Source organism: Quercus suber, unplaced genomic scaffold (assembly GCF_002906115.3).
Source record: "Quercus suber isolate HL8 unplaced genomic scaffold, Cork oak 2.0 scaffold_36, whole genome shotgun sequence".
Taxonomy (NCBI): Eukaryota; Viridiplantae; Streptophyta; class Magnoliopsida; order Fagales; family Fagaceae; genus Quercus; species Quercus suber.
This window is the reverse complement of record NW_027069501.1, coordinates 1,369,768-1,394,314: the sequence shown is the minus strand read 5'-3', so window position 1 is coordinate 1,394,314 and position 24,547 is coordinate 1,369,768. Positions and strand designations below refer to the sequence as shown.

Below are 24,547 nucleotides of genomic sequence, written 5' to 3'. Positions count from 1 at the left end.
ATTAACATGAAATTCCCAAACCTGTGAGAAACAAAATAGAGAAAAACACATGCCAAAGAAAAAATAATTACACGCACAAGACATTATTTACGTGGTTCGGCAATTTGCCTACGTCCACGGAGTTGCAGGAATTTCACTATTATCAGGAAAAAATACAAAATGCGGCAGTACAAATTTTTTTTTTTTTTTTGGTCTAAAAAACTACAACAAGAAGCCTTAATCACCCAAACAACGGTTTCTACATCTTATGCACAGGATTCACAATGAGCTACAAAACGGGCCAAATTTCTATATCCTAATTAAAAAATTTCTGCTAAAAGAGCTTTAAGGGGGATCCTTCAAATTGAAAATAACTTTAAGGCAAAAGCTGAAATTTGGAGTTTTTAGAAAAGGTTCTACAATTCACTATTTTTCATTATTTATAAATTCATAATTTTATAATATTATTCACTGTAATTTGCCAAACATTCAAAATGCTAAAGATCTTTTCAGTTAAAACTATATCGCGAAAGCTCTCCTTCCTACAGCAAAGTGAGCTCATTGTAAGCATGTTTCTTCCTTTCACCATAGTGCTTCATATTTTATCAATAAAAAATTAATAAGTAATGAATTTTTTGTTCCTTATAAATAAAAAATTATATATTTTTTATTTTATTTTTATTAAGATTTTCATCTACTCATATTATGAGCCAATTTGCTAGTGATAGGATATAGTGTGGATTAAAATTGTCCAATTATGACATTTAGAAACAATTGAGAAAAATAGATTTTTCCCACCATTAAAAAATTTCAACTTGTAGCATCCTATTTAATGTTATCTTTTTAATCCCAAATCAATCTATCTCATTTGAAGTATGCAAAGTATAATTATGATTTCTCTTTTTGAATATAGTACTTATCTCAATACATTAATAAAAATACATTGAATCAAAACATACCAATATGAAGATGTTTCTCAAAAAAACAATGTAGGGACTCCGTTTTAGAAAAGTTCCCCAACAATACATTTTTAGAGAGTGGATCGAAGGTTTAGGCCTTAACAGACTAGCAACGGAATACAATTCACTTCCTTTTCTTTGAAGGGGAGTGAGCCCAGTTTACAACTAATGTTAGCTCCTCGGACTCGTCCGAGGAGATCCCCCTCCCTGAAACTAACCTCCCCCCCTTTTCTTCTATGGCATCCTCTTTCTTATATCCTTCTGTTGATCATCCATTGGCCTCCGCTCTGACCCTCCGTTCCATCAGAGGTCTTATTCGTACTCAAGTGGCTCACCATGACCAATGTTGCCCTGCCAAGGAGTTACATCCCCATTAATGCGGCTAGGGGGGTTAGGTGAGCGCATTCAATGCAGAGGTGAAAGCTTGCCTGAGGCTTGCTCCTTTGCTGTGCTCTCATCGCCGACGCGTGGCACTGGGGTCTCTCCTCCTCGGATATTCAAGGAGTCCTCTGGCGGGGTGGCGCTCGTGTTCCCCCGAGGTCTCGGATGCCCGAGGACGGGCCTTCCTCGGATATGATCCTCGGGAGTCGGTCTTCACGCTTTCATCCTCGGACCACTCTCGTATCCTCGGCGTGGGCCCCTTGGGCCTGGCTCGGAGTGGGCCGAGGCTACCCAATATTCTGTCCCCACAAACAAAATGTCATATTAATTATCACTTTACAAAATCTCATATCAAGCACCGCTTAACAATGATTAATTTGTTTTGTAAAAAAAAAACAATGATTAATTTGATCAGTTAGGAAAATAATTTTTTGTTTATAATCTATTAAGATTATTTCTCTGCAGAAACTACAAATTTTTCCACCCAAAAAGATTATAAAATGAACAATTATTAGCAAAATATCACAAATAATAATAATAATAATAATAATAATAATTTTGAGGACCTGAGGACCGAGGAAGGTTACAATGAGTTGTGACTATTATTATAAAACTATTTTAAGCCCGAGGAGGGGATTCACCCGAGGATAGGAGGAGAAGGGACAAAATACTTCCTGGAAGGCCGAATGGAGAGGATGGTGTTCAAAGAGAGAGTCAAGGTAGGTGAAAGAAGTTTCCAGCGAAAGCTCACCTACTACCTCCGCATTAAATAACTAGCAACAACTTTATCAGTTGCATTGATAAGGAAGTGACCTGAACAGTAGAATTCACAGCTAAGCAGCTCCTTCTACCACCTTCAACAGAAGTTTAAAGGGACAAGTGTCCTAAGGAGAGTCTGGGGGATTGTAGATGGAGGGCTAGGACGCAATAAGTTTAGGAGTATATATATAAAGAAAGAGGACTTCCAGATGAAGGGATCCCAGAAAAAATCAGAAAGAAAGAGACGATAATAAGAATAGTGATATATATATATATATATATAGAGAGAGAGAGAGAGAGAGAGAGAGAGAGAGAGAGAGAGAGAGAGAGAGAGAGAGAGAGAGAAGTGTACATCCTTGTGCAAGAACAACGTCCTTTGGCGATATTGTAAAGAACCATTTATATACTTAATCTTTGGCTTTTGTTCATTCCTTCTCTGTTTGATTCCTCAGGCTAAGCCCAACTTGTTTTACCCCACTCTCTTTACAAATATCTATTGGTTTGGGCCTAACTAGATAGCACAAATTTCACTATTCTAAGTAAGTTTGGGCCGCCAGATTTTTGTGTCCTTACAATTTGTGCCGTCTGTGGGAAACAAGGTTTTGTTGTGGGTTTTGTTTTTGATTAGCCATGGCCAACCTCGAACAGAATAGGTAAGAATTTGTTGGTTCATAGAGGGAAAATCAGTTTGTTAATCTAAAGCGAAGGTGAGATAGACATCATACGCCAAGTGTTATGGTAGAGTTGTACCATATGGAGCGTACTGAGAGGAGTCACTCAAGGACAAGGAGCCATGTTTCGCACGAGCAGGAAATGTAAAAATTGAAACTTAAGATAGATCACTTGCACATGAAACTGCGGCGAAGGGAGCATGGTAGAAGAAGTCCATTACCCCCATCAAGTGATGGATCAGAGGAAAGTAAGGATCTCTTATATCGCCATAGGTCTAGAATCCCATCCAGTGAGTCCTTCTCAGCATCTTCACACCAGGATAAATTGAAAAATGCCAAGTTCAAGCGTGGGCAAGGATCATCTCACCATAGCATGGGGAATGATGCAATGAGTAAGGCACTTTGTCAAATCTCAAAGTCACCATTCGTTAGGAGAATCAACAAGGCCAGGCTTCCTCGCAGGTTTTCACAACCAACATTCACCATCTACAATGGAAAGTCTGACCTTGTAAAGCATATGAGCCATTTCAATCAGAAGATGGCAATCCATTTTGGCAATGAAGCCCTTATGTGCAAGGTATTCCCCTCCAGCCTCAGGCCTGTGGCTATGCAGTAGTTTGATGCTTTGGAAGAGAGGTCAATAAGGTTCTTTGAGGAGTTGACAAGGGCATTTAGTGCTAGATTTGTGACGTGTAGTAGGGTCCCTAAGCCTTTGGACTCTCAATTGTTTATGGCAATGAGGAGGGGAGACCTTCAAGATCTATTTGGACAGATATTGGGAAACGTACAATGAAATAGATGGGGATTTCGAGGACATGGCAGTGAAAACTTTTAAGGTAGGGCTTCCGACAGAGCATGAGCTGAGAAAGTCACTAATAATGAAGCCTGCCCTTAGTAAGCGCTAGCTTATGGATCGCATTGATAAGTACAAACGAGTAGAGGAAGATCAGACTCAAGGAAAGGGCAAGGCGAAGGCTTTTCTTGAAAAGAGAGATTCTTGGGGAGGAGGATATCATAGTAACCGACCGAGGAGAGATTTCCTCAACCAGACATCGTTTGGGGGTGCTCAGGTGGTTAGTTTGTTATCTAAAGAGCCTATCTATCAAATACTANGTGAGAGAGAGAGAGAGAGAGAGAGAGAGAGAGAGAGAGAGAGAGAGAGAGAGAGAGAGAGAGAGAGAAGAGAGAGAATAGTGTACTATCCTTTGCAAGAACAACGTCCTTTGGCGATATTGTAAAGAACCATTTATATACTTAATCTTTGGCTTTTGTTCATTCCTTCTCTGTTTATCCTCGGCTAAGCCCAACTTGTTTTACCCCACTCTCTTTACAAATATCTATTGTTTGGGCCTAACTGATAGCACAAATTTCACTATTCTAAGTAGTTTGGGCCGCCAGATTTTTGTGTCCTTACAATTTGTGCCGTCTGTGGGAAACAAGGTTTTGTTGTGGGTTTTGTTTTTGATTAGCCATGGCCAACCTCGAACAGAATAGGTAAGAATTTGTTGGTTCATAGAGGGAAAATCAGTTTGTTAATCTAAAGCGAAGGTGAGATAGACATCATACGCCAAGTGTTATGGTAGAGTTGTACCATATGGAGCGTACTGAGAGGAGTCACTCAAGGACAAGGAGCCATGTTTCGCACGAGCAGGAAATGTAAAAATTGAAACTTAAGATAGATCACTTGCACATGAAACTGCGGCGAAGGGAGCATGGTAGAAGAAGTCCATTACCCCCATCAAGTGATGGATCAGAGGAAAGTAAGGATCTCTTATATCGCCATAGGTCTAGAATCCCATCCAGTGAGTCCTTCTCAGCATCTTCACACCAGGATAAATTGAAAAATGCCAAGTTCAAGCGTGGGCAAGGATCATCTCACCATAGCATGGGGAATGATGCAATGAGTAAGGCACTTTGTCAAATCTCAAAGTCACCATTCGTTAGGAGAATCAACAAGGCCAGGCTTCCTCGCAGGTTTTCACAACCAACATTCACCATCTACAATGGAAAGTCTGACCTTGTAAAGCATATGAGCCATTTCAATCAGAAGATGGCAATCCATTTTGGCAATGAAGCCCTTATGTGCAAGGTATTCCCTCCAGCCTCAGGCCTGTGGCTATGCAGTAGTTTGATGCTTTGGAAGAGAGGTCAATAAGGTTCTTTGAGGAGTTGACAAGGGCATTTAGTGCTAGATTTGTGACGTGTAGTAGGGTCCCTAAGCCTTTGGACTCTCAATTGTTTATGGCAATGAGGAGGGGAGACCTTCAAGATCTATTTGGACAGATATTGGGAAACGTACAATGAAATAGATGGGGATTTCGAGGACATGGCAGTGAAAACTTTTAAGGTAGGGCTTCCGACAGAGCATGAGCTGAGAAAGTCACTAATAATGAAGCCTGCCCTTAGTAAGCGCTAGCTTATGGATCGCATTGATAAGTACAAACGAGTAGAGGAAGATCAGAATCAAGGAAAGGGCAAGGCGAAGGCTTTTCTTGAAAAGAGAGATTCTTGGGGAGGAGGATATCATAGTAACCGACCGAGGAGAGATTTCCTCAACCAGACATCGTTTGGGGGTGCTCAGGTGGTTAGTTTGTTATCTAAAGAGCCTATCTATCAAATACTAGAAAAGATAAGAAATGAACCATATTTCAAATGGCATAATAAAATGGGTAGGGACCTATCCAAGAGAAACTAGAGCCTTTACTACCATTATCATTAGGAAAAAGGAGACACAACTGAAGATTGCAGGACTTTATGCAATCATTTGGGTCAATTGGTGAAGGCAGGGAAGTTGAGGCAGTTCTTGCACCAACTTGTTGGTTAGTTTAGGTAGCCCGAAACTGGGTATCAAAGGGATGGAGCTCCTTGGCCAGCCCTAGGCACAATTAATGTCATTTTTGCTAAGCCCAGGGGTGATGCTGGAACCTACTCGGGGGTTATGTTTGTGGTTTCGGGTCCCGACTTAGAAGACAGGAGCCAGGCTTGCAAAAAGGCCAAAATGTTGGCTATGCCCACTTTAGGTTTTTCAGAAGAAGATAAGGAGGGGACATTCTAGCCACATGATGATGCCTTGGTGGTAACCATTTGGATCGAGGGGTATGATGTAAGAAGGGTCTTAGTAGACCAGGAAAGTTGAGCGGAGATTATGTACCTAGATTTGTATAAAGGGTTAAATCTCAAGCCTGAGGACTTGCAGAAGTATGATTCACCACTGGTGGCCTTTGATGGGAGATTGGTAATTCCCTGCGAGATGATAAGGTTACCTGTACAAGCTGGGGACGAGGAGTTGCAAGTTAACTTCATTGTAGTCGAAGCTTATTCCCCTTACACAGCCATCTTGGCCAAACCATGGCTTTATGCTATGGGAGCAGTTTCATCAACCTTACATTTGAAAGTTAAGTACCCCACACAGGGAAAATAGAGGAATTAGTAGGAACTCAAGTAATGGCTAGGCACTGTCTGATAGCAACCATTACACGGTAATCTGCAGATCAATCAGTGGCGAAAGAAAAGCGAATCCCATAGCAATCAAAGGGTCCCGAAGTAAGACTTGGGACCAAGTCACAAAGGGTGCTGTTCAAGAAATTGGAAAAGGTTTTAATTGGTCGAGATGAGGAGAGATACTTTCAAGTGGGGTCTCAGTTGCCACCCTTAGAGAAATCAGCGTTGATGAAGTTTCTGGAAGATAATATGGATGTGTTTACCTGGAGCACTTGTGACATGCCCGGGATTAATCCAGAGTTTATATGTCACCGGCTGAATATGAATTTAGATGCAGTTCCACGAAAGCAACCACCTCGGCGCTCATCAAAAGAACATGTTGAGGCAGTGAGAATTGAGGTTAATAAACTTAAGCAAGCAGGGGCAATCAAGGAAATCTTTTATCCTGAATGGCTGGCTAATATTGTGGTGGTGAAAAAGAAAAACGGGAAATGGCATGTGTGCGTAGATTTCAAGGATCTAAATAAAGTTTGCCCAAAGGATCCCTTCCCCATTCCTCGAATTGTCCAATTGGTGGATGCAACATGTGGACACCCTAGGATGAGCTTCTTAGATGCTTTCCAAGGGTATCATCAAATACCTTTAACATTACCCAATTAAGAAAAGACTGCCTTTAGAGCTCCTACTGGCAATTACCATTATCAGGTGATACCCTTTAGCCTCAAAAATGCAAGATCCACATATCAAAGAATGGTGACACAAATGTTCGAATCACAAATTGGGAGAAATATGGAGGCATATATCAATGACATGGTGATAAAGAGCAAACAAGTTAAAGAGCATTTGGTAGACTTAGGGGAGGTATTTTTAGTATTGCAGGAACAAATACTGCATTTAAATGCATCAAAATGTTCTTTTGAGGTCAGCATAGGAAAGTTCCTAGGCTACATGATCACGCACCAAGGAATTAAAGTCAATTCTGACCAGATTAAAGTCATTAATAATTTACATCCTCCTCGGAATCCCAATGAAGTATAGAAGTTAACAGGGTTGGCAACAGCTCTGAACAGATTTATCTCCCAGTTGACAGATAGGTGTCATCTATTTTTTCAACTTCTTCACAAGTGGAAGGACTTTCAATGGACCGAGGAGCGTGTATTGGCTTTTGAGGAGCTTAAACAGTATTTGTCATGCCCTCCTGTCCTCTCTAGGCCCGAGAAGGAAGAAATATTATATGCATACTTAGCAGTCACGGATTACGCAGTTAGTCTGGTTCTGGTTAGAAATAAGAGTAGAGTACAAAGACTCGTCTACTATGTTAGTAAATCCTTACACGATACTGAGACACATTATTTACCCTTGGAAAAGGTGGTGTTGGCCATTGTTCACACCATGAGGAACTTCCACATTATTTTCAAGCACATACCGTGGTGGTGCTTACCCAGCTCCCCTTACAAGCTTTCCTACAAAAATCAGACCATACGGGCAAGATTACTAAATGGGGGACCATGCTAGATGCCTATGATGTCAAATACATTCCTCTTACTGCTATAAAGGGACAAGTTTTGGTAGATTTTGTGGTGGAGTTTAAAAAAAGCATGGCCAATGATAGGAAAGGAATACTAAAGGCTATGACGGTCTCGGTTTCTGTTGTTGCCACCTGGAGGTTTACACGAACGAAGCAGCTAACCGAAAAGGACCAAGAGTAGGAATCATGTTGTTAACCCCAGAGAAGCTGGTGATGGAGAAATCCCACGAACAATGAAGCTGAGTATGAAGCTTTATTGGCTAGGATGAAATGGTTAAAAAGTTAGAAGGAGAAATTGTGTAAGTGTATTCAGACTTTCAGTTGGTTGTTGGGCAAGTCAGTGGTGAGTTTGAAGCTAGGGATGAATGCATGCAAGGGTATCTTGCTAAGGTTAGACAGGCTCAGTCCTGTTTCAAGAGCTTCACTTTAAGGTAAATCCCGAGGGGACATAATTCTCATGCAGATTCCTTGGCTATGCTAGCAACTTCTTTAGGATCAAATCTGCCATGGGTCGTCATTGTTGAAGGTATGGTCCATCCCAGCTTTATAAAAAGCCATTGGTCGGAGTGCATAGTATCCAGGTTGGACCAAGTTGGATGGACCCCCAGGTAATTTTCTTAAAGCAAAGACCGTTACCTAAGGATAAGGGCAAGGCAGAAAAGATACATAGGAAGCCCCATGTCACTGGTTGTCTGAAGAGCAAAAGTTGTATAAACGCTCTTACTCGGGGTTATATCTATGTGTGTACATCTCAAGGCAGTGGAGCCCATGTTAGAGGAATTGTACAAAGGGATTTGTGGGAGGTCTTTGGCCCACAGAGTCGTTACCAAGGGGTATTGGTGGCCGAGCATGCAGAAAACTTCTCAAGATTATGTTAAGAAGTGCGACTAGTGTCAGAGGACGCCCAAATATTCATCAACCAAGAGGGGTTCTAAACCCACTTTCTAGTCCTTGGCCGTTTTCTCAATGGGGCTTGGACATAGTGGGTCTATTTCCTCGAGCCACAGGAAATTGGAGATGGCTTCTCGTCAAGACAGACTATTTCACTAAGTGAGTAGAGGCTGAACCTCTGTCCAACATCAGGGGCATGGATGCTAAGAGATTTATATAGAGAAATATCATTATCATGTTTGGAGTTCTGAACACATTGATCTTAGACAATGAGCTTCATTTTGATAGTAAGGCCTTTCGAAGATACTATGGAGAGTTGGGGATTAGAATAGATATTCTAATCCTGCCTGTCCACAAGGGAACGGGCAGGCTAAGGTTGCAAATAAAGCCATAGTGCCTGGACTGAAGAAAGGTTAGATAACGCAAAAGGAAGGTGGGTGGATGAGTAAAAAAAAAAAAAAAAAAAAAAAAAAAAAAACTTAGTAAAGTCTCATAGTTTAACACTTAAATGGATCACTATAAAAAATAAAAAATTCAAATTCTAACTTGCAAAACAACTAATTATTGACCTAAATCAAATAAAAAAATGGGATAAAGAAAAAAATTGTGATCGGGAATTGGAATACCAAAATACCTAAATATGCATAAAAGTCGATACAAATTTTCCTAAAAGAGAAACAAATGTGAAGTGGCAATTAAATCAACAATAACAAAAAGAACCATTAGTAGGAGAAAAAAAAAAGTGGCTAAAAAAAAAAATCATCAAAAGAGAAAAAATAGAAGAGAGAGAGGGAGAGAGAGAGAGTATTGAACTTTTTGCTGTGAATAACTTGGAAGGAATATGAGAGAAATGTGGAAATGAAGTAAAAAGAAATGTATAAGAAAATCAAGTTGGAAGAGGAAGAGGAAGGGTGGGAGTGGATTAACAGTTAAAAAAATGGTAGAATTTATGAAGATATAAAGGAGAAAACTAAAAAATCTATAAAGGAAATCAAATGAAAAATTTAAGAAGCCAATGATTGGAGAAAATGAAAAATTGAACAAAAAGACAATGGTTGAAGAAGATGAAAGGTTGAACAAAGTAAAAATTGCAAAAATTAAAAAAGGCTGCTAATGTCGTGGCACAAAAAAAAGCTTTGTAAAATTTATTTTAAAGCTTCCATTATTATATAATAGTATAGATAGATATGTATAGACATTTTTTTTTTTTTTGTTTTAAATTCTTCATTGATTTTATTGCTTAGTTATAAAACATCTAAATTCAAGTAGATAAATGTGTAAAGACAAAATTATATATAAAATTAAAACCGTCCAAGATGAATGTGTGAAGTTAGTCTATTTATATATTTAATATCTTCTCAAAAAAATATTTATATATTTAATATTGTCAACAAAATTTTGGAATAAAATTTAAATAAGAAAAATAATGATTATGTAGGCAATGACGTGGCGGATAAGGTGACGCAATATGAGTATAACAATAATAAATGCTACGATTTAGCTTTTAAATATATATAAATATAGATTAGCAAAATGAACAATAATTATGGTGAAAATTAAAAATAATGATGATATTTTAGATTAGCCATTTATCGCATGGTTTTGAGTCTTTTACTGCTAGCATTTAATACAAAATTTATTTGTTAAAAAATTAAAAATATGTTTACTTGTTCTTGTTTAGTAGCATTGTTACCATCAACAAATCATACGGAACATACCAAAACCTTCATCGTTGTTAAACCTTTGAGGTTTGCAATGGGCTATGCCACCTTAACCAATTGAGGGAAGTCAGCATCTGTGATGTCAAACATAAAAACATAACTGCAGAATTACCAACCAACAGTTCCAAACAACTTGGTGGAAGTGGAACATTACAACATCATCTGAAGGTCTTGCAATTTCAACTTAAGCCCATTGTTCAAATGTAATCTTGAAGATGAATTGCCAGTATGTACTCCAATAACAAAAGCAATAAGGAACTAGTACCTCAATCTCCAATTTTGTATAAGCTATGATGAAGAGAACAGTTTCTTGTAAACATTTGTAAAATGACTACAATTTTTATATCTTTTGGCTAAAGAAAAAAAAAAACAAAAGAGTAAAAAGGAATCGTACAATGAGGGCGAACAATTTGCGAGAATTTTATATCTGATATCTTTTCAGACTAAGACTTGGTTGTTGTTATATCTTATATATTTCTTTTCATTTGCCCTCTCACCTTATTCTACAAATTTAATGACAAATATTTTTTTGGATGAAAAAGCAAGATTTTATTCAGCATCAATAATCCTACATTAACAAGCAACCACACAACTTTCAACGAGGTGCAAACAAACAAACAAAACCTCTGCTTAACAAAAATAGAACAACATGACACCCTGTTCTAAACGATGTTCTTAACCTTAGTTTTAGCTTCTAGTCTGCCTCTTACATTTGAATTGAAAACCTTTATAAAGCTAGGATTTTATTATTTGACCATGGACTGCTGCATAACTTGTAAGACACTTGAAATTTATACATTTTGCCTTCTTTTGTTGACTACATGATTTGAAGGTTTTACAGGTATAGAATACTCAGTTAGATATAGGATTGCCACTATTACAAAGAAGGCAACCGCATATCCAATCACCATTCCTTCCCATGAGAACCATGTTTCTTTTCTCTCAACCTCTGGTGGATTTGTTGATGATGAGTCTTCTGGACATAACACTTGAATTTGCATTCCACACAATCCACTATTGTTGGCATAAAAGTTTGGATCATTCATTGTATCCATCTGGCTACCAATTGGAATCTTACCCATGAGCTTGTTGTTACTCACATCCAAAATAGTCAGTTGTAGCAACATTGCTAGTGATTGTGGAATTGAACCTGATAGATTGTTATGTGATAAGTCCAAACCCTCCAGATTTTTTAAATCACCAAGACTTGCTGGTATTCTCCCATAAAAATTGTTAAGTGAGACATTGAGAATCTTTAGAGCCTTCAGCCTTCCTAATGAAGTTGGAATTTTACCAGAAAGTTGGTTCATTGACAAGTCTAACAAAGAGTAGTTCTTGTGGTTGTGAAATGATAGACCTTGTTTTGACTTCTTCCAATTCACTATCATATCATTAATCTTGGTGTCAAAACCTTTAAAATATGCTCCAAGACCAATAAAATACGAAAATACAAATCCATCAGGTGTTTCAATCATACTGGCAAGATTTCCAAACCGTGTAGGGATTTCTCCAACAAGATGGTTGCTTGAGAGATCACGAATTTGGAGCCTGGTAAGATTGGAAATACAAATAGGGATTGAACCTTGGAGAGAGTTGTTTCTTAAAATTAGACTATGAAGGGTGGAGATTTGGCAGATAAAGTCAGGCAATTCACCTTTGATTTTGTTGTCATGGATGTCTAGGTGTTCAAGCTTGCTCATATTAGTCAAGTTTCTAGACAATCTACCAGAAAACTTATTTTTTCCCAAAGCTAGGATTATAGTTTCTTGGGAAAAATTGGTTGGAATTTCACCTGAGAATTCATTTGAAGAAAAATCAATGATTTGGAGTTGTACGTTGGAACTAAAATCTGGTAAAGTGCTGCCAGAAAATTTGTTGTTTAACAAGTCCAATAAATAGAGGCCATAAATCTTGGAGATGGATTCAGGAACCTTCCCTGAAAAACTATTTCTAGCCAAAGTAAGAATCCCAAGAGTAGTGGCATTAACAATGTTGTTTGGAAGTTCTCCATAGAAGTTGTTTCGGGACAAGGAAAGAGCATATAACTTTGGAGAGTTGAAGAGGTGAGGTGGGAGAGAACCTGTAAGATTGTTATCTGACAAAATTATAGCTCCATCCTCCATTTCAGCAAGCCAGTGTGGGAACAATCCTTCTAGCTGGTTCTCCCTAAGTCCAGAATTTCAAGTGTCTTTTGTGTAGAAATCCAACTTGGAATTTCTCCTGTAAGACCACAAGACCTCATAGACAACTCAGATAGCGTAAACTTTGGCTCTATCTCTGCATTGTTATTCCAAGTGAGATTATTTCCTCCAAGAAGAAGGCTCTTCAAGCCCTTGATATTGAACAGCTTGGATGGAATATCTCCAATGAGTGAGTTGCTTTCCAAATGAAGTATTTCCAATTTCGTCAAATTCTGTATGGTTGATGGGATTGTACCCGTGAGCTCGTTGCAATTCAAGTTCAAATTGGTCATGTTGGCTAGATTGCTAATATCAACAGGAATTTCCATAGACAATGAATTGTAACTCAAATTCATTGTTTTCAATTCCTTTAAATTCAGAATTGAAGATGGAATTTCCCCAAATAATTTGTTCTTGCGAAGAAACAAATGCTGCAACTTTGTCATATTCCCTATCTCCTTAGGGATATTTCCCTGAAATGAATTTAAACTTATATCAAAATATTGAAGATGCTTCAAGTGAAAAAGCTGAGAAGGAATGGAGCCATTGAAGCCATTATTGCACAAATCAAGATGAACCAATTCTGTCAGATTGGCAAAGCCATCACCTGGCAATTCTCCTTGTATTTGATTCCGGGACATGACAAGGTGCATCAAGCTTCTAATGCGAAAGAGCAGTGTTAAGATGGTGGAAGACAACACTATGGGCTCTTCGACAAGATGAGGTCCTCTAGATATAGAGCAACCACATTCCTTGAATGAAAGCGAGAACTACAATTGACCATGTCCCAGTGGCAACAATCTAAGCTGGAATTCCATGAGTCTAACAAAACAGGAGGGCTTTTTGGTGAAAAAGTAGTAGCATTGATGAGAGAGGCTTTAAATTGAAGAAGGGCTTGTTTTTGATGTTCAGGACAAGAGAGAGAAGGGGTGAACAAGATGAGAAGTCCAAGTAGTAGGCTGAGTTTTGCCATTGTTGAGTGTTTCTTTCTTCTTCGTTGGGAGGAGTGGGCGGTTGTGGGATATATATATATATATATTAATGGAGGTTCAGTTGGTGCGCAACTGATTACTGATGACGCCCATGGTCTTGGAAGTTTCTTAGAACGAGGTGGGAAAGAATACATTTGAACGCACTTTAACATGTTGAGGGAGAGACGTGATTCACAGAAGCATATGATCATGCAGCGCCTCCATGAAACAAAAGCTAGCTTATTGAGCTTGTCCTTGATGTGACTCATGCCTCCTATTTCAAAGAGAGACTTGGTAAGCCATTGAGTAGTTTTTGGAAAGGGCGGTACTGTTTCTTTCACACACTGTGTTTTATTAATATAAAGTGTGAAAGAGTTTCTCCCCCTTTTGGAAAATCTATGGGAAAGGTAAGACCTCTTCGGCTAGCAGGAGAAATGAATAATGAAACACTATTCTTTTTTTTTTTTTTTTAAATTTCCTGACGTCTATTTTTTTGACTAACTTTTCTTCAAAACGTTAAAACCCAGGTCTGAATCGTCTGATCGGTTCCTTGTACCACATCTGCCGCCTTTTTTCCTCCTTTCTTCTTCTCCCCCACTCTACAGCTTCAGCAGAAAGGGTATTAAGAGACACGTGTTACAAGTTGAGTGGTGGTACATGATGTGGTACAGGAAATTTGAGACACAGGATGCGCGTTCATGTACAAGCCTTGTTTTATAGTTGAGAAATAGTAACAACTACCTGTAACTAACTCCAGTAAACTAGGAGATAGATACACAAGTGGACGACTTGTAGTTTAACCGAGAAGATAGATGCAATATTAAATACAACATGTCATATAGCAGCAAGAACTCAGATAAGTTGTATACGACATTATCAAGTTTTACTCTGTTGATCAGTCTTGATCTGTAGAATATAGTGTCAGCATTATAAGCTTCAACATGCTCTAAGTTTCATGCCATGCAGGTCACTCTAAGTTGGGCATTGGAATCGAAGAACTATCCTTCTGGTAATCTTCTGATATATGCATTTATAAGTTACTATTTTGGGTAGAAAGGCCCATGTAACGAAAATAAGTGCTACGAGCGATTGCCTACTAAGATATTGTTAAAAAAAAAGAGGGGGGGGGGGGGGGGGGGGGGGGTGGGGGGGGGGGGAGAGGGGAAAGGGAAACAGAACAAAATAGTGCAAACAGAACAAAATAGTGCAGAAGTATAGAACAAAGTTTAAATACAAAATTAGTTGTAGATTAAGACTTCAACCTTACTCAATATCATTCACATTATTATATATTTTGAAAATTTAACTATTGAATTACATATTCTTTATGTTCTTAATACACATATCAAATTTTATGCCAATTGGATATTATCTACTAAATGATCTATAAGTTTACATTTTATGCATAATTTTAAACTACAAAAACTTGCAATTTAAACAATTTATTGATGACATAATTATTGATCTTTAATTTATAGAAATTTTGCAAGCATGAAAGATATAAGAAGAAGATGTAATCTAACAGTGGATTCATCAAAATTTATCTCCAATAAAAAGATATTGAGTAAGGTTTATCAAAATTTAACCATTGAATTACATGTTCTTTATGTTCTTAATACACATATCAAATTTTGTGCCAATTGTATATTATCTACTATATGATCTATAAGTTTACATTTTATGCATAATTTTAAACTACAAAAACTTGCAATTTAAACAATTTATTGATGACATAATTATTGATCTTTAATTTATAAAAATTTTGCAAGCATGAAAGATATAAGAAGAAGATGTAATCTAATAATGGATTTATCAAAATTCATCTCCAATAAAAAGATATTGAGTAAGGTTTATCAAAATTTAACCATTGAATTATATGTTCTTTATGTTCTTAATACACATATCAAATTTTGTGCCAATTGGATATTATCTATTATATGATCTATAAGTTTACATTTTATGCATAATTTTAAACTACAAAAACTTGCAATTTAAACAATTTATTGATGACATAATTATTGATCTTTAATTTATAGAAATTTTGCAAGTATGAAAGATATAAGAAGAAGATGTAATCTAACAGTAGATTCATCAAAATTCATCTCCAATAAAAAGATATTGAGTAAGATTTATAACCTTAGGTTACAACCAATTTTGTAACTAAACTTTGATTAAAAGTATATAAAAAATTAACCCTAGGCTGTGGCTCATCGAAATGAGTCCAATAGGTGCACATCACAAACTGATATAAACCTGTTTTATAAGAACCAAATTGTCCCTAAGCTGTGCTGCACACACAAAAGTTGCATGCTTTGTTAGAAAGACCTGGTTTTAGCTTCAGACTAATCTAGAAAACCCCCAAGATCTGAAAGAATGGGCTATAAATCAATTCATATCCAGTCCCAGCAACCAAAAATCCAATAGGCAAGCCAACAAAAGTGGAGAAAATCTACGATAGGTAAAATGAATATTTTACTCATGTTCAACCCATTCACAAAATGAGAACCATATATCGACAAAATTAACAATGCATTCTAATTACACTGACCACGCAAACGTTTTAATAACCACTTTTTTCTTAACCTCTCATTCAACTTCATGAACATAATTGCCCTCCTCTCATCAAAAGAAAGATATTCACATGCCTCAATAATAAGATCATCATCAAAGCCAGGTATTGTTTGTACCATTTCAAACAGTTCATCCAAGCACACGGTCTTATTATTTTCCGTCAATGCATCGGCTATTCTACCAATATCTGCAGCCATGGCACTCATCATTTTTAACATAACATCACTTGAACGTCTCCTCTTCAACAGCCGTTTGGAATGAGATGATGAAGAAGGCCTAGCCCTTGTCTGCTGAGATGAACCTTGCATGCCATCACTAGTATCTTCATGTGACATTTCTTCATTAGCAAACATCTGTACCGGGGTTTCAACATGCTCTTCGTCGTTGAAAGTAGAATTGCCTTGAAGTCTAAGTGTGGCACCAGCTTCAAACCAATGTCCATCTGGTGCCTCATTGCCAACTATTATTCGCAAGTCATCATAATTTTCAATAGACCTGGCTTGCAATTGCCTTGCATCCGGATACCTCTGAAATTTGTACACATTAATTAAGTATTGCATGACAAAATACGAATCTGAAAAGATTAAAGAATGTCTTAACGCAACTGGAGAAAATCATTCTCTAAAGGTGCACTCAGCACTCCATAATCACAATTAGGTTTCAGTTTTTCTTTTACTTGAAAAAAAATCAGAAAAAAGAAGAAGGGAGAAACATAATTTTTGGAATTTAAAAACAACAGGCAAAATAGGCTTATCCAACAATACTCAAGTCTGATCATTTACAAAGATGAGTTTACATCCAAACATTTTTACCGGTGGAGTCCAAGAGACTGAAAAGTTAACTTATCATCATATTTAGAAGTTGCACATTGAATGCAATGGTGGAACTACATAAATGATTGAAAAAATTGCATCCAAAACACTGAATCTTTGAAGGAACAAAAAATGTACCTTGATGTATTCATTCCAATCAGAGTCAGTTGCAACAACCATCTTATATCTCTCATCCCACTTAAACCCACCTTGGGAGAGGAGTTCCTTAACAAGTCCATACTGTTTCTTCCATGTCTTCAACCGGTTTCTTATGTTTTCTTTTGTCAAGTCCAACCCAAACTTCTCATTGAGAACTGTAACAGCAGCCATATAAGCTACAGGCTTAAAATTTTTATCAAGCTTATTTCCCAACATCACTTGCTGAACTAGCAACTGTGTTAAGCATCGATCCATCTCATCTGTCCAAGATATGTACTTTCCTTTATCTTTTGCATTGTCAACCTCATTATAGTACGTTTCCTCAGCAACTACGGCTTCATTCTCAGCAATTAAATCCAAATTATTCTCAGCTATATTTACTGAGCTTTCAGGTGGATCATTGCAACCAATAATAACACACAACTCCTCATAGTTGTTAATGACTCGTCCTTGAACAGTCCTAGCATCAGGGTTTATCTGTATAAAAACAGTTAAAAATCAAAATCATCCCCCTGTACACATTATGATGAAAAGATCCACATGCAACTTTGTATATGAAATGCTTCTTTTCAATAAGATTCATTAAAAAAGTGCAATAAAGGGTGCAGCCCTAACTTTATATATGAAGTATATTATAACAAATTTGTCAAGCATGTTAGGTACCTTGACATATTCATTCCAAGCTGAGTCGTTTGCAATTACCATCTTCCGTCTCTCATCCCATTCAAAGTCCCTCTGATCCAGGAGTTCTTGCAAAATATCAAACTGTTTCTTCCATGTTTTGAGACGGTTCCTAACATGATCCTTTGTCAAGTCAAGATGAAATCGTTCCTTTATAGCCAATACAGCCGCTTCATATGCGGCAGGTTTGAATTTATTATCTAATCTATTTTTATTTCCAAGTATCACTTGCTCGACAAGAACTTTGCCAAGGCAGCGATCCATTTCAAATGTCCACCTCACGTTCTTCCCTAGATCTTTTGCCTTTCCACCGCATCGAACAGGGGAGACATCAATAACATCAACAGGCTCTGCAGCCTCATGAGAATCACCAAAGATAATGAACAACTGATCATAGTTTTGAATAAATCGATTGCGGAAAATCCTGGCATCAGGGTGAGTCTGTAGAGTACATAGAAGACTTAGCAATATGACATGGTCATAGTTAAGTATTACTACAACAGGAGGAAGGACCGAATTTGAATACCAACATAATACATAATTGACATTCATTTTGAGAAAACAGAGATAATTTTTTATAACTAAATTTACATCTGAAAAAGGGAGTTACCACTTTAGCATAATAGAAATCAACTTCAAACTTGGATTTCAAGAACTTGAGGCTTTTATATGTCCTGTCAATTGAGTATGTTTCTGAATTGACTAAATGGTTTTTGTCATTGTCTGATTGGTTTATCTCCTTCCCATTTTGTAATAGGATATCATAGTGGCACAATGGCAATTTTATTCTACAAGCAATCAAATTATATGACCTCCTAGATAAACTCTGATTAAATCAGCAAATTCTGTAATGGATGTCAACTAGGTTATGACAGATGACTGTTTCAGATATAAGATTTTACCTTTTCTTTTTTGTTCTTTTGGCTGTTCAGATGATAGGATATTTTTAATAGAGTTTTGGATTAATGATGCCCTTTCTTTTGTTGTCGGTAATTGCACACGCACTATTGGGTCTTTGAACCCACGACCTTATCCTACACCTTGCTCTTACAACAGAGATACCATCTGAAACAGTCATCTGTTCAGATAATAGAATATTTTCAGAGACTTTTGGATTGATCATACACTTTTTTTTTTTTTGGTAATTAAACACGCATAGGTACGTCTTTAACCCACAACCTTATCTTGCATCTTGCTCTTACACGGGAAGGACTAAAGGAGGTACTGTATGAGCTAGAGCTCTATGGCATTAATGGCACACAAATTAGAAATTGAGTTGCAAGGAAATAGGATTATACACTTTATTGGTTATTAGAATGATTTGTACGATAAATTTGAAGTGAGAATGTGATGGGATACTTCAAATTTTTTTTTTCCTCATCGTGGCTTCACATCCTTTATATCTCTTGATCTTCAAAAAGAAACTAAATGCAAGCCAAATTTTCTGTCTGTGTGTGTGTTGGGGGGGTTGGGTTGGGGTGGTTTAATATTCAGTTTAGTACCACACCAGTTTCAATTGCTACATTTTGATCCCCCAAAGTTTGAATTAAAATAAAAGGTTAGGGTTCTGTCCAATGACACATTAACGATTTAATTTTAATCCAAAATTTAGGGGGTCAAAATGTGGCAAATCGAAAATGTTGTAGTACTATGTGATATGATCAAACCAAAGGGGGTAATTTGTAAATGGAAATTTGACCACAAAATAAAAAATTATTAATTTGGAAGAAACCCTAACGATTTCATTTAGGGGGTCAAATGTAGTAGTTGAAAGTTTGTGAACTAAATTATTATAGGACCAACAAGGGGTAAATTGTAATTTTCCCTTTTTGTGGGATTAAAAATGAAGTATTTCCCACATGAATGAGTTTCTTGACATTGCGTCTAACACACTACCAGAGAATTGCTTTAAGATCTGTGAGGCTCATGGTGAAATTGCCAAGCATTTGGAAATTTCTGCTGAAAGAGCTTTAAGGGGGTCCTTCAAACTGAAAATAACTTTAAGGCAAAAGCCGAAATTTGGAGATTTTAGAAAAGTTTCTACAATTCACTATTTTTCATTATTTATAAATTCATAATTTTATAACACTATTCACTGTAATTTGCCAAACATTCAAAACGCTAAAGAGCCTTTCAATTAAAACTATATAGCAAAAGCTCTACTTCCTACAGCAAAGTGTGCTCATAGTATGCATGTTTCTCCCTTTCACCATAGTGCTTCATATGTTATTGGCTTTCTTTTAATTCTTTTTGGTTTTTGCCTTTAAGAAGAACAAATAATTTGAAACAGTTCATTTGCTACACACAACTATTTGATACAATATAATTATTATTCAAAAAGATATTACATACGCAAATAAGTGTTACCAAAAAATGAGATTTGAAAATTTCAATGTATGAATTCTTGAAAGGTCCCACAAATATCACACCTAAAAGTGTTTGTTCAAAATGAGACATACCTTGACATAGTCATCCCATACTGAATCACTTGCAATGATCATCTTCTGCATTGCATCCCATTTGAAACCATTATGAGAAAGCAGTTCCTTCAAGATCAAATACTGCTTCCTCCAAGTTCTTAGGCGATTTCTAATGTGTTCTTTTGTCAAATCAGGCCCAAATCTTTCATTTAAAGCCAAAACAGCAGCATCGTATGCTTCCCGCTGTAGAATTTTATCTATTTTATGCCCCTTATTCACCTGTTCCACAAGAATCTTACCAAGGCAACGATCCATTTCTTCTGTCCACCTTAAATTTTTTGTATGCCTGTCATCACTCTGAATCTCAGACACAATGCCTGCATCCGCACCCTCCCTACCGACTGTCAAGTCCACATTAATTTCAGTATCACTATCAGAAACGCTTTCCATTGCTTGATCATTGCCAATAATAATACACAATTCATCATAATTTTCAATGAACTTTGCACGGAACTGCTTGGCATCAGGATGTGCCTGCAGGTAAAATAAGACTATGAAATAAGTACAATCAATTAGAATTTAGTATTACCCTGATCAAGTGCATAATTATAGCATCATAGTGCATGAATCCAACCTTGCTGTAGTCATTCCATACAGAATTATCTGCAATAACCATCTTTCGTGTCTCATTCCACTTAAATCCTTCATGAGCAAGGAGCTCCTTTAAGATCCCAAATTGCTTCCTCCATGTTTTTAGCCGATTTCTAATATGTTCTTTTGTCAAATCAAGGCCAAAATTTTCATTTAAGGTTGTAAGTGCTGCTCTGTATGCTGCAGGCTTCAAAGTGCTGTCTATCTTGTTTCCCTTTTTCACTTCCTCAACAAGAATCTCAGCAAGGCAACGGTCCATCTCACTTGTCCATGCCATGTATTTTACCTTGTCCTTAGCATTGTAACTACGAGTCTCATATACTTTATGATACATTCCTTGTTCCTGAAAATTTTCAACCATAGAGTAAAAACCATGTTGACATGTTCTGTTTATTACATTTAAAAGACAAAAAATCCTAGGCTGCCGATAAATTCATTCTCATTGATTCTGATTGAACATTGCCTAATATCATATGGTAGGAACACCAATTTGTCACACCAGTGGCAGAATGGGCCATTGAAAGGAATTATATGCAATGCATTTTTTTCCCTATTTGCTACATTTTCTGGTTTGGGGGGGATAGTCAAAGGCAAAAGGTGACCTTAAGGCACCAGGCCTTGCAAAAAGGCGCTAGCCCGATTAAAGCAAGAAGCCAAATTCTAAATATAGTTAGTATACATATAGAACTTAATCATACGTATCTAATATAATGAAATGTTATAATCAAGTGTTTCTGACATGTTGGCACAACAAAATTAGGTCTATTAATTGATTTCAAAATAGGCTTAAGCCACTTAACACGGTTCAGGCTCTATAAATTAATTCAAACAATAAGTTTTACAACAAGCTTTATAAATTAATTAAAGGTTTTACAACAACCATCTGTAAATTAATAATCTAACAATATGTTTTACTATAAACTTAAAAATAAATTAAAACACACACACAATCTAAGCTGGCGCTCTTTCCTTGCTTGCCTAGGCTCTAAAGGCAAGTGCCTCGGTAAAGGCACCTTGCCTTGCCCAGGTGCCTAGGAGATCGCTTGGCTCGTCTTTGACTTCCATGAGGGGAATAGACCTACCACGGTACAGACCAAAAGTAATCTTTGGCTGGAAGCATTTCTAGTCAGCACAACACAACTAAAGATATTTCCCAACCTCCTCAACATCCCTTCCCTTTAATTTCTAGTAATTAAAATCTCAGCTAAAAAACAAGACACAACTCTTACCTTGAATCAACGTATATCTCAGCCAAAAATATAGAAATTAATTAAAACTATAAAATAAATAAATAAAACAAAACAAAACCATGAAGTATATGAGACAAGAAATAATAAATTATGCCTCCATAGGAATTAAAAGTAACCATCTTTAATGTTAACTAGTATTATGCATGTGCAAAGCACGCTTAATGAAGAATTATATGTAATTTAAAGAAAATATTTCAATGATATAATTAAGATTGAATAATAAAATAGATAGTAAAAACCAAATATTATAATAGATTAATAAATACTCAAAAAATAAATAATGAAACTCCATTTAAATTGCCATACAACTTGTAGTACTTACATTAAACCACGCAGGACAAGCTTGAAGTATAAGATACAACTCACTTACAGGTGCACAATTGACCCCGTGACACATTAATGCAGTCTTTGTTTATTGGGAAGGATACGCCATTTGGTCAAAAATCTATTGGCATATTATAAGACTAAACATTACACCAAAAGGAGACAATAAGTTCAAAATTAAAGAGATGAAACTCAACTACTCAGATTCATGATGTTAAGCCTATTTAGGCTCAGATAGAGCTAAAACGTTTTGTTCAAGATATATCATTAACACTTACTAAACAGAGCCTCTTTTAATGACCTAGCCATCTCTAAACCCTTGAACATCAAACTCCATTCAAGAATCCTTCAAGAACTTATCGAGAACCCTATGCATCAAATTGGCATCAGAACCCTCTATAATTTCAGTCCTACATCACTATATACAAACGATCATCTACTCAAACACGCTTTAAACCACTAGCTAAGAATTTCCTTTCCTCCTCAAAGTGAACACCTTCCGAGAAGCTCTTTATATTTGTGTAAGAAACCATAGGTAGCCAGGTTCCATATCATCAACACAACATAATAAAATTACAAATGTATGAGCCCCCCAAAAAAGAGAAACCTCAATCCAACTCCAAGACGAAAGTGCTCAACAATCTCAATATAATTCCTATGTTCCGGCTTTGCTGTTGCTATCGCATACAATGTAATTGCTCGCAACAACAGATTAGTTAGGGTCGGTCACATGTATTCTTTTCTGCAACCACACAATATGTACATTGCTCTTTACCTATTAAATTCAAACTATTTGAATTTATAAATTCATTAACATACACTTAAAAATAAATATAAAACATATATATAATTAAAAAAAGAACTTCATTGTCATGGCTAACAAGCAAACATATACAGTTCAAAAAAAAATGTAGTAAATGAGTGATATAATGAAGAATTATAAGCTCATGTTTTTAGTAAACTTTTATAATCACCATTTAGGAAAAGCCACAATGGTAACAAACATAAACGGTCCAAACTCCAAACCCTATATATTGTTAAGCTCATTGTAAATAATTTATATATAGAGAGAGATTCACACAGAGCCTGAAGGCTTAGCACACCAGTTTTTAGGGAATGATCGCTTAACAAACCGAAAAAAGAAAATAATAATAATAATAATATTAATAATAATAACGTATTGAATCAAATAGAAGTGGAAATTGGAAAACGGAGATTGGAGAGGAAAATGGAGGATAGTGATTACCTGAGAATGCGGTGGAGAAAGAGGACGGAACAGTAGTAAGTCTTCTTCTCCGCCTCCGTTCTCTTCTTTGTTTCACAGTTAACCTTCTCATGCCAAAACTCCTATTCCTCTAAATATCCTATGGCTATGTAATTTTTTTTTATGGTTTTTTTTTAAAATTTTATTTTTGGGTGTTCTACGTTTTTTTTTTTTTTTTTGAGAATGATCATTTATTACATTTTGTGCACTTGCGATTCACAGGGCTTGATACATTTAGGGCTTAGGCAAAAATTAACTTAAGACTTTTCATATATTTAAATATGATTTTTTTAATAAAAATTAATATTATTTAAATTCTATTATCTTATTTTAGATGTAAAATTATTAATTAACCTTGTAAAAAAAAATTTTCTTTAGAAAATCTAGACACAAAAATATTGACAAAACTTTGCACAGTTGTTGATGTGGCAAATTGGTAATGGTAAGTAAAAATATGATGTTAATAATATATCTAAATGAAAACTAGTAAAAGTTTGCCAACTCAATTGTTGTGAAATTCTTTGTATATTGCTTTTTTTTTTTCTTTTTTTGTGAAAAGTGTTATATTCACAATATGTTCACAACAAATCCTAAATATTAAGTTGTTATTAATTCTAATTTAAACCCACTACTAGAATTACTTTTTTTTCCTCACAAAAAACAGCCAGTAACAACCTTCCATTTAGAATTTGTTGTAAAAATGTTGTGGACGTAGCATTTTTCTCTCTTTTTTCTTTTTTTATTTGATAAAAAATGTTAATTTATTTATTGGCTAATATTTTTGGGCTTAATAAATAAGTTTATAATATAAAAAATTATTGTATTGGCCAAAAATTGGGGGCCTTAGGTGACCGCCTCACTTGCTTTCATACTAGAGCCGGCCCTGGCGATTCACGTGTGTGTATAATACAAAGTAATGGTTTTATGACAATGA

At 36.3% G+C, this 24,547-nt stretch overlaps 2 protein-coding genes across 2 annotated transcripts; both read right to left on the bottom strand.

Annotated features, from left to right (window-relative positions):
- Positions 1-10,991: 10,991 nt before the first annotated feature.
- Positions 10,992-13,483, bottom strand: LOC111989607 (receptor-like protein 46). Its single transcript, XM_065770840.1, is given in 3 exon segments — positions 10,992-12,497; positions 12,500-13,222; positions 13,225-13,483. Coding segments are annotated over 3 exon segments (2,358 nt in total). The 3' UTR covers positions 10,992-11,121.
- Positions 13,484-15,916: 2,433 nt separating this feature from the next.
- Positions 15,917-23,763, bottom strand: LOC111989590 (uncharacterized). The gene is made up of 6 exons (XM_024021386.2): positions 23,596-23,763; positions 20,759-21,118; positions 20,164-20,658; positions 17,687-18,145; positions 17,003-17,500; positions 15,917-16,579 (listed from the first exon to the last, which is right to left on the bottom strand). Exons 2-6 carry the CDS (start codon positions 21,107-21,109, stop codon positions 16,016-16,018), a joined length of 2,367 nt encoding a protein of 788 aa, XP_023877154.1. The 5' UTR covers positions 21,110-21,118; positions 23,596-23,763; the 3' UTR covers positions 15,917-16,015.
- Positions 23,764-24,547: the final 784 nt, after the last annotated feature.

Excerpts from the sequence above, each read along its gene's own strand:
- LOC111989590 (XM_024021386.2), bottom strand. The coding sequence starts at position 21,109 with ATGTATCATAAAGTATATGAGACTCGTAGTTACAATGCTAAGGACAAG. Across the intron at positions 20,659-20,758 it reads TATGGAATGACTACAGCAAG|GCACATCCTGATGCCAAGCA; the intron begins GTTGGATTCATG and ends TTTTACCTGCAG. Across the intron at positions 17,501-17,686 it reads CTTGGAATGAATATGTCAAG|ATAAACCCTGATGCTAGGAC; the intron begins GTACCTAACATG and ends GTTTTTATACAG.